The sequence below is a fragment of the Colobus angolensis genome, unplaced genomic scaffold (genome assembly GCF_000951035.1).
Source record: "Colobus angolensis palliatus isolate OR3802 unplaced genomic scaffold, Cang.pa_1.0 Scaffold282, whole genome shotgun sequence".
NCBI lineage: Eukaryota > Metazoa > Chordata > Mammalia > Primates > Cercopithecidae > Colobus > Colobus angolensis.
This window is the reverse complement of record NW_012116066.1, coordinates 687,988-698,905: the sequence shown is the minus strand read 5'-3', so window position 1 is coordinate 698,905 and position 10,918 is coordinate 687,988. Positions and strand designations below refer to the sequence as shown.

Genomic DNA, 10,918 nt, shown 5'->3' with positions numbered 1-10,918 from the left:
GATGTTTTTAATCAGTGAGCGTTTACTTGAAAGCAAAAGAGCTGGCCTAGAACCACTTAAATGGTTTCACCTGAATGCCCACTCGTATTTCTCATGCAGCAGCCTCTGGCCTACGGGCAACTGAAAGAACAGGAAATGTACCTCTTCACTGGGGGTTTGAAGGCTAAGTAACTGGAGATGCTCTCATTTTAAAAAGATAGGCCAGGCACAGTGGCTCACACCTGTAATCCTGGCGCTTTGAGAGGCTGAGGCAGGCAGATCACTTGAGCCCAGGAGTTTGAGACCAGGCTAGCCAATATGGCAAAACCCTATCTCTACAAAAAAAAAAAATTCACCAGGCATGGTGGCACACATCTGTAGTTCCAGCTACTCAGGAGGCTGAGGTGGGAGGATCTCTTGAGCCTGGGAGGTGGACAGTGCAGTGAGCCCAGATCGTGCCACTGTACTCCTGCCTGGGCAACAGAGTGAGACCCTGTCTCAAAAAAAAAAATTTTTTTTTTTCTACCAGAGAGTGGGGCTAGGGAGGGAGGGAGAAGGATAGGGAGAGTTTGAAATCAAAGGTAAGTGAACAGAGCTTGGCTAGAATAAAAGTATTTTATCTCTTTTTTTATTTTTTTTTCAATTATGAAATTTTTTTTTCAATTTCAAAAAAAATACAAATTTTTTTTTGTATTTTTTAGTAGAGATGGGGTTTCGCCATGTCGGCCAGACTGGTCTCGAACTCCTGACCTCAGGCAATCCACCTACCTCGGCCTCCCAAAGTGCCCAGTTCTGGGCTGGGTATGGTGGCTCATGCCTGTAATCCCAGCGCTTTGGGAGGCCGAGCAGGGGTGGATCACCTGAGGTCAGGAGTTCGAGACCAGTCTGGCCAACATGGTGAAACTCCATCTCTACTAAAACTACAAAAATTAGCTGGGCATGGTGATGTGTGCCTGTTGTCCCAGCTACTTGTGAGGCTGAGGCATGAGAATTGGTTGAACCTGGGGAGCAGAAGTTGCAGTGAGCTGAGATCGTGCCACTGCACTCCAGCCTGGGCGACAAAGTAAGAGTCTGCCTCAAAAAAAAAAAAAAGAAAGAAAGAAAAAACAATGCAATTATTGAGATGCTCAAAGTTATCATTTCAAGAAATTTTGTTCAAGTTTCAGCAGAACTAAAAGACTGCATTCCAGTTGGTATTTACCAGGTACTTCTGTGCATTTACACCCCACAGGCAAGCCAGGGTTGACAATTATGTAGCTAAAAGTAGAAAATGCTTTAAGTGGGAAGGACTTGGGATAGATGTAAATAAGAAAGTTGGGCATCTCTTATAGCCAACTAGCGTCATATAAATATAGAAAAATGTAGATGTGTTATTCATGAATGCTTATATAGTACTATAGTAACTTTTCACTTTGTAAAGTTCTTTGAAATGCTGGAAAATATTTCAAGAACTAGTAGAGAGAACTCTAGCACAATCCATAGCTGATTCCTCTGGCCTTTCCCCCTATTTTCTCCCAGGTTTGTTGTGATGTTCACAGATGACCTGGGCCACATTTCCCAGTGGAGCTCCATCATGGCTGGGAGTCTCGCAGGCATGGTTTCCACCATTGTAACATATCCTACAGACCTCATCAAAACCCGGTTGATCGTGCAGAACATGCTGGAACCATCGTACAGGGGGCTCCTCCATGCTTTTTCTACTATTTACCAACAGGAAGGGTTCCTTGCCCTTTATCGAGGGGTTTCCCTCACTGTTGTAGGTAAGATGGACCTTTTCACCTTGTCCAAGAAAAGGCTATGTCCTCTGAAATTACAAATGTATTGTATACCTTTGTGAGCCACTAAATCAGTTTTACTGAGGTCAAGGTTATATGGGTTCAACCTACATAGAGCCAATTAGCTTCATTCTATTCCATAGCCATACACTTCACTCCTAAACTTTGGCCAGTTACATCCCTGGGAGGGGAGTAGAACGGAAAGTGGAGGTGACTCAGCAAACCGGTAAGAATGCAATTCTAACCACTCTCCATCTGACTGCAGAAGGAGTCTTCAGTGTACATACGCATTGATATGCCATGAGGGCAACTAGGGTAGCAACTGTGTCTTCCGGGGTCTTTGTAACCTTTGCCAGAGCTACACATTTATGGCCCAATTGCAAAATCCGGCAGACTTTTCCCCTTCATCTGAATTTGATAAGGTTGACCACCCCTTATTCTGGAAACTTGGCTTCAAGGACTCATCCAAGTCCTGGGTGTCTTCCCATCTCTCTGGCAGCTCTTTCTTATCTGACTTATCCAGCCCATCTGGGTCATCTGATACTGCCAGCCCCTACATGTTGCTCTTCTCCTGGGCTCCTTCCTTAGCTTTCATTTTAGCCTCCCCTTTAGCTTGCTTCTCATCCTCCAAACCCTCCCTAGGTGGCCTCATCTCTGCTAGTGGCTTAAACAAGCGTCAGAGTACTCTGTGACCCTCATTCTCTACCTCTTTAGTAACAATGACCAACTTTTGGGGGGAAGTACTTACCACATGCTGGGTACTGTGCCAAATGCATTGCATGCACTTTCTCATGAGGCCTTATTTTACAGATGAGGAGATAGATGCTTCAGGAAGCTAAGTGACTTGCCCAAGTCCACATAGATAGAAAGCGGAAGAAACTAGCCATAGAATTCCAGAGCACTCTGTTAGCCCCTGACTGATACCAATTCCCAATGGTAATATGAGTCCCTGCTGTTGGACACCTTCACCCCATGCTCCCTAGGCACATCAAATTCAAGATTAACCCTGATGTCCTCACTGGTCTCAAACTAGCTCTTCCTCCTGTGTTCCCTAACGAATGAGACTACCTTCCTTTCACCCCGTGGCCCAAGCCAGAAAAAAAACCTAGGGATCACTTCAACTTCTTCTCTCACTCCACCCCCACTTGAATCACCAAGCTCTGTCGATTTGACTCATCCTCTTTCCCACAGATCCTTACGACTCACACTCTCAGGGTCTCCCACAGACTCCGGCTCCTACCTGCTTCCACTCTTGGTCTCTCCTGCCCCAGTCTTCCCCGTGCACCGCTGCCCGGCTGAGGTGATCTCTCCACATGCAATTTCATCGTTTCATGGCCCTCATTTCACTGCTGTCCTTAAAAGTGTTCAGCGACTCCTGAGCTACAGGAGAAAGCCCAAATTCCTTAGGACATTCCAGATCCTTCAGACCTGGCCCCTGCCAGTCTGTCCTAGCTCATCTCCTGCCACACCTCCACCTGCATTCATCCTCCAGCCATTCAGAAAAACTTGGATTTCCTGGAAATATGACTCCCTTTATACATGCTGTTCCCTTTGCCTTTCCACTCTGTCAAAGTCTGATGAACTGCTACTCATTCCTCAAGATCCAGTTGAAAAGTTTTCTCTTCCATCAAGTCCCTCCTGAACCCCCAGGCAAAATTAATCCCTTTGATCCTTGTGTACCTAATGCATTTCATATAGCCCCCCTGTTGTGGCACACATCAGGGGCGTTATACTTACTTTTCCCTAACTGTCTCTTCTCCTCAATGATGAGCATCTCCAGAAATGAGCCTGTTGCTCTTTGGATTCCCAGCACCTGGCACAGGGCCCAGCACATAACCTAAGCTTTCCAGATGTTTTCTGAATGAAGGTAAATGGCAGGTTGGAGAGCCAATTAAATAAACATTACATTTTTCTAAAGATAAGCAATCTCACTTGTATTATCCCCTATTTTAAATTTCATTTTGAGGGAGAAATTTAGTCCCTCTGTAAACTAAAGATGGCTCCTAAAGTTTCTGGAAGTTTGTGAAAGTGCCACCTACTATATTACTTACCATCTCAGTTCTTAGAAAGGTGAGGAAGCCACACAGTGTAGGGTGCCCACTGGGCCATGACAGGACCACGTAATTCCCAAAGGTGAGGTCAGGTGACTTCCCTCACCACCGAGAGTCTCTCACTTTCCAGTTTTCACAGAATGTTTCCTTCTCAGCTAGAGAGCAGTCCCTCCTGTCCTCCAAAACATAATGAGGTGCTTGCCCACTGACTTTTTTTACTTGAGTGATTTTTCCCCAAACATTAAAAAAAAGCTTCAAACATCTAGAAAAATTAAAAGAAATATAGAGTACACATCCATGGACCATCTAGATGCTACAATTAACATTTTGCTACTCATCCCTGTCACCTGGGCTGGAGTGCAGTGGTGCAATCTCGGCTCACTGCAACCTCTGCCTCCCAGCTTTAAGCGATTCTCATGCCTCAGCCTCCCAAGTAGCTGAGATTACAGGCACACACCACCACACCCAGTTACTTTCTGTATTTTTAGTAGAGACAGAGTTTCCATTTTAGTAGAGATGGAGTTTAGTAGAGACGAGGTCAGGCTGGTCTCGAACTCCAGACTTCAAGTGATCTGCCCACCTCGGCCTCCCAAAGTGCTGGGATTATAGGCATGAGCTACTGTGCTCAGCCAGTCCACTTTTTTTTTTTTTTAATGATTTCAGTGTAACTTGCAAATATCAGTATACTTCACCCCTAAACCCTTCAACATGTGTGTCATTAACGAGAGTTCAGTATTTGTGTATGGTTCTTTTTTTTGAGATGGAATTTCTTGTCGCCCATGCTAGAGTGCAGTGGAGCGATCTCGGCTCACTGCAGCCTCCACCTCCCGGATTCAAGTGATTCTCCTATCTCAGTCTCCCAAGTAGTTGGGATTACAGGTACCCACCACCACACCCAGTTACTTTTTGTATTTTTAGTAGAGACGGGGTTTCACCATGTTGGCCAGGGTAGTCTCGATCTCCTGACCTCGTGATCCACCCACCTCGGCCTCCCAAAGTGCTGGGATTACAGGCGTGAGCCCCCACGCCCAGCCGTATGGTTCTTTTTTAAAGTACAATTTACATCCAGTAAAGTGGACAAACTTTTAGTGAACCATTTGATGCATTTTGACAAATGACACAACCCCTACCAAAATATAGCACATTATCGTCACTCAAGAAAGTTCCCCCATGCTCCTTGAGTTGGAGGGATTTTAGCAACCGCAGAGCCCCTCCTGTTTTCTTTCCCCGGAATCCCCCCAGGAATTTATGTTCTCAAGCCAGTGTTTTCCCAACACAGCAGCAACCTCTCCCTGGCCTTGTTTCACAGGTGCTCTCCCGTTCTCTGCTGGCTCCCTTCTTGTTCACATGAACCTGGAGAAAATCTGGAATGGACCCCGAGATCAGTTTTCTCTCCCACAGAACTTTGCTAATGTCTGTCTGGCTGCTGCAGTGACCCAGACCCTCTCCTTTCCCTTTGAGACCGTGAAGAGAAAGATGCAGGTGAGGAGTTATCCGAGCGGGATGGGGGGTGGAATGCTTTACAGTGTTTGTGGGTGGGTAACAACAGCAAAAAACACTGACCCCAAGTGATGCCAGGTTTCCAAGGAGCTTCCGACTGCTCACACAAATACTGTGCAAACCCCCACGCTGTGGCATTTCTGCTGCTAACCTCAGAGCTGTTGGCTTGAGCCCAGGCTGCCTCCTCATTCCCATCCTCTGTTTTTTGGTCTTTTAAGAAGCCTCCAGGCCAGGTGCAGTGATTCACGCCTGTAATCCCAGCACTTTGGGAGGGCGGAGGCGGGTGGATCACTTGAGGTCAGGAGTCCAAGACCAGCTTGGTCAATGGTGAAACCCTATCTCTACTAAAAATACAAAAACTAGCAGGGAGTGGTGGCAGGCGCCTGTAATCCCAGCTACTCGGAAGGCTGACGCAGGAGGATCACTTGAACTTGGGAGGCAGAGGTTTTAGTGAGCTGAGATTACGCCACTGCACTCCAGCCTGGGTGACACAGAAAGACTCTGTCAAAAAAAAAAGAAAAAGAAAAAAAGAAAAAAGCCTCCAGATGAGGCTTCCCTTTTCTTTCCTGACTTCCTGTTTATATCACTTGTGGCTCTCCTTCCTCCAAGACCAGCAGAGAATAGAATGTTAAATGCAGCCTGCTAATAATGCTCCCTGTCCTTCCTGCCTCCACAGCAAGGATGCCACTCTTGCTTTCCACGCTGTGCCTTACCTCAGTGAAGCAGACTGGATAGGACCAACATAAGCTAGGAACTATAGCTAACAAGGGTCCAGCATCCTTGACTCCCTCGCTGAGGAAGGAACTGCATTTAAAATGGAGCAGCATTGGGCCGGGCGTGGTGGCTTATGCCTGTAATCCCAGCACTTTGGGAGGCCCAGGAGGGTGGATCACCTGAGGTCGGGAGTTTGAGACCAGCCTGACCAACATGGAGAAACCCTGTCTCTACTAAAAATACAAAATTATCTGGGTGTGGTGACACTTGCCTGTAAACCCAGCTACTCGGGAGGTTGAGGCAGGAGAATCGCTTGAACCCGGGAGGCGGAGATTGCAGTGAGCAATTGCACCATAGCACTCCAGCCTGGACAACAAGAGTGAAACTCCATCTCAAAAAAAAAAAAAAAAAAGGGTGGCACCTTAGTGAGACCACTGAGGCAAAATCCTAGAATCAGAGGTTCCAAAGTGAGTAATTGACTTAGCCTAGAATAAGCCAATTTTAATCAAAGAAAAATCAGACTAGTTCAAATAAGGTTGGATGGGTAACAGTTATATCTGTACAGTGGCGGCAGGCCCAGAATCCTAGCAGGGCTGAGGTGCTGTATCTTCTCTTAGCCCTGCTCAGGCCCTTAAAATTCAAAAATAGCTAATGCACGCTGGACTTAATACCTAGATGATGGGTTGATAGGTGCAGCAAACCACCATGGCACGTGTTCACCTATGTAACAAACCTGCACATCCTGCACATGTACCACAGAACTAAAAATTAAAATTAAAATTTAAAAAAATATTCCACTTCCATGGGCTAGCCTGTCTCCATGTCCTCTTCTAGGCAAACCCTGATTTATACAAGCAATATATTCCTGAAGAACTCTATAGAAATTAATTTGGGGTCAGCTGAATCCAAGTTTAAATGATCAGTCCCAACCAAGTTTGGTTTTCCCCTATGACTCTAACTTGTCCTCGCTTGCTCAATGCCCCTCCCCGCTCCGCTTTCCCTCTATAGTATTCCCAGTTGCCCTGGGCCATCACTTACCTCGGCACTAAACAACCTGAAGGTGCTTATCAAAACTGCCTTCAGACAAATACACACTATGATTACACTCAATAATGCCACTCCACTCCCTGAAACTTTATCTGTCTGGGTTGCATTCCTTTCCTGTCCTTGTCCAAACAGATAATTGTCACATCATTGTAACGGTAGTATAGGTGCAAAGTTTTTCTATTCGTTGGTAAGAAGTCTTTATATATTAAAGATATTAACCCTTTGTCATACATCTCACACATTTTTCCCAGTTTGACATTTGGCTTCACTTTTTTTTTTTTTTTTTTGAGAGACAGAGTCTTACTCTGACACCCAGGCTGGAGTGCAGTGGCACAATCTCAGCTCACTGCAACCTCCTCCTCCTGGGTTCAAGTGATTCTCCTGCCTCAGCTTCCCAAGAGCTAGCACTACAGGCATGTGCCACTACACCCAACTAATTTTTGTATTTTTGGTAGAGACGGGATTTCACTATATGTTGACCAGGCTAGTCTCGAACTCCTGAGCTCAAGAGATCCACCTGCCTCAGCCTCCCAAAGTGCTGGGATTACAGGCATGAACCACCGTGCCTGGCTGACATTTGGCTTCTAGTGCTGTTTATGTGTTGGTGGTGGTGGTGTTTTGTTGTATATATTTGTAGAATTTTATCTAACTATATCTATTCCTTTTATTTTGTTTCTGACTTTGCTTTTCTGCTTAAATGTAAAGTCTGCTTAGTGCATGCTTATCTTTTTTTTTTTTTTTTTTTTTAGTATTTCTAATTTTAAAAATAATGCACATTTGGAAGGCCAAGATGGGAGGATCACTTGAGCCCGGTAGTTTGAGACCAGCCTTAGCAACATAGCGAGACCTTGTCTCTACTAAAAATAAAAAATTACCTGGGCATGGTGGTGTGTATCTGTGGTCCCAGCTACTTGGGAGACTGAGGCAGGAGGATTACTTGGGCCCAAGAGGTCGAGGTCACAGTGAGCTATAATCCTGCCACCGCATTCCAGCCTGGGTGACAGAGAGAGAGACCCTGTCTCAAAGAAAAAAATAATAATAATGCACATATACTTTAAAATGGTTAAAAATGGTTCATTTTATGTATATTTGACTACAGTGAAAAAAAAAGTAATACACATAAGTCATAGAAAATTTGGGAGATACAGAAAAATGCAAAAAGGAAAATAAATTACCCATAGCCCAACACCCATGGATTATAATGATTAATAGTTTTCCTTCTATGGATCTTCATACATATACATATACACACACACACACATAAAAATATATGTAAGGTTATTTCTTTTACAAAATTGTGTCCACACTGTATATAAAAAGTAGTATCCTTAGGCCGGGCGTGGTAGCTCACGACTGTAATCCCAGCACTTTGGGAGGCCGAGGCAGGTGGATCACCTGAGGTCAGGAGTTCCAGACCAGCCTGGGCAACATGGCGAAACCCCATCTCTACTAAAAAATACAAAAATTAGCTGGGCATGGTGGCACGTCCCTGTAATCCCAGCTACTTGGGAGGCTGAGGTAAGATAATCCCCTGAACCTGGGAGATGGAGGTTGCAATGAGCCGAGATTGCACTACTGCACTCCAGCCTGGGCAACAGAGCGAGACTCCATCTCAAAAAAAAAAAAAAAATTAGTATCCTTTTTTCACTTATTATATAATGGGTATTTCCCTGGGCCATTAAGTATTTAATTATCAAATAATATTCCACCATATGGATGTGCCAAAAATATGTAACAATTTCTCATTTTTTTAATATTTAGGCTTTTTCTAATTCTTGAGTTATGATAACATTGTAATGAAAACCTTTGTATTCTTTTAATATCTGTGATGATATCCTTAGGCTATATTCCTAGAAATTGACTTACAGGTCACAAAATATGAACAATTCTAAGACTGTTCATGAAATATGCACTCCAGAAAGGTTGTAAGTTTGTAATTTCATCAGCACTAAAGGAGTGGTTCAACTTCTAAACTCTAAATATTAATTGATATTAATTATCAATATTGTCACTTTTTAAATAATTGTGAACCTAATAGCTGAAAAGTAGTATCTCATCATTTTAATTTTAATTTGATTGATTATAAGCAGGGTTGCATTGGCCCTTTGTATTTCTTTGTAAATTTTGTATTTATATAGTCCTTGCCCTATTTTTCTAGAATATTCAACTTTTTCTATTCATTGGTAAGAAGTCTTTATATATTAAAGATATTAACCCTTTGTCATACATTTCATGTATTTTTCTCAGTTTGACATTTGGTGTCTAATGCTGTTTATGTGGTGGTGGTGGTGGTGGGTTTTGTTGTTTTGTTTTGTTTTGTTTAGACAGGGTCTCGCTATGTCAACCAGGCTGGAGTGCAGTAGCAGTTCAAGCGATTCTCCTGCCTCAACCTCCCAAGTAGCTGGGATTACAGGCACCCGCCACCATGCCTGGCTAATTTTTGTATTTTTGATAGAGACAGTTTCACCATGTTGGCCAGGCTGGAGTGGTGATGTTATATTGTACATATTTTTAGAAATTTATCTAATTATATCTATTAGTATTATTTTTTGTTTCTGATTTTGCTTTTTTGCTTAAAAGGCCTATTCTATCCCATAATCCTATGACTGTTCACTTATATGTTCTTTAAATACTTTTTTAGTTGTGATTTTTACACTTGGCTTCTTTTTTTTTTTTTTTTTGAGACAGGGTCTCACTACTGCCCAGGCTGGAGTGCAATGGTGCAATCTCGGCTCACTGCAGCCTCAACTTCCTAGGCTCAGGTGATTCTCCCACCTCAGCCTCCCGAGTAGCTGGGACTACAGGCATGCACCACCGTACCCAGTCAATTTTTTTTTTTTTTTTTGAGACAGAGTCAGGCTCTGTTGCCAGGCTGAGGTGCAGTTGCACCATCTCGGCTCACTGCAACCTCCGCCTCCCTGGTTCAAGCAATTCTCTTGCCTGAGCCTCCTGAGTAGCTGGGACTACAGGCACGCACCACCATGCCCAGCTAATTTATTTCATTTTATTTATTTATTTATTTATTTATTTTGTATTTTTAGCAGAGACGGGGTTTCACCATGTTGGCCAGGATGTTCTCGACCTCTTGACCTCGTGATCCACCCACCTCAGTCTCCCAAAGTGCTGGGATTACAGGCGTGAGCCGCCGTGCCTGGCCATCATACTCAGCTAATTTTTCTACTTTTTGTAGAGACAGAGTCTTGCCATGTTGCCCAGGCTGGTATCAAACTCCTGGACTCAAGCAATCCTACTCATCTCAAACTCCCAAAGTGCTGGGATTACAGGCGTGAGCCACTGTGCCCGGCCTTATACTTAACATTTTAATACATTTAGAATTTACCTGGTGTGGCAGGGTGCAGTGGCTTGTGCCTGTTATCCCAGCACTTTGGGAGGCCGAGGTGGGCGAATCACCTGAGGTCAGGAGTTCGAGACCAGCCTGGCCAACATGGTGAAACCCTGTCTCTACTAAAAATACAAAAAGTAGCCGGGCGTGGTGACGCGTGCCTGTAGTCCCAGCTACTCAGGAGGCTAAGGCAGGAGAATCATTTGAACTCAGGAGGCAGAGGTTGCAGTGAGCTGAGATCGTCCCACTGCACTCCAGCCTGGGCGACAGAGCAAGACTCAGTCTCAAAAAAAAAAAAAATTTACTGGTGCACAGGTGCTGTGGCTCCTGCCTGTAATCACAACACTTTGGGAGTTTGAGATAGGTAGAATCACTTGAAGCTAGGAGTTCGAGACCAGCTGGCCAACATGGCAAGACCTGTCTCCATAAAAAAATACAAAAATTAACTGGGCACACCTGTAGCTGGTGCACACCTGTAGTCCTAGCTACTTGGGAGACTGAGGAGGGAG

General features: G+C 44.4%; 1 protein-coding gene across 1 annotated transcript in view; it reads left to right on the top strand.

Moving 5' to 3' along the window:
* The first annotated feature begins 1,500 nt into the window (after positions 1–1,500).
* The window catches only part of SLC25A43 (solute carrier family 25, member 43), a 58,680-nt gene continuing 49,262 nt past the window's right edge, over positions 1,501–10,918 (top strand). Inside the window, exons 1-2 of the mRNA XM_011948685.1 lie at positions 1,501–1,739; positions 5,115–5,287. Of these exons, the coding sequence (XP_011804075.1) occupies positions 1,508–1,739; positions 5,115–5,287 (405 nt within the window). The 5' untranslated portion in view covers positions 1,501–1,507. The remainder of the gene's footprint in view (positions 1,740–5,114; positions 5,288–10,918) is intronic.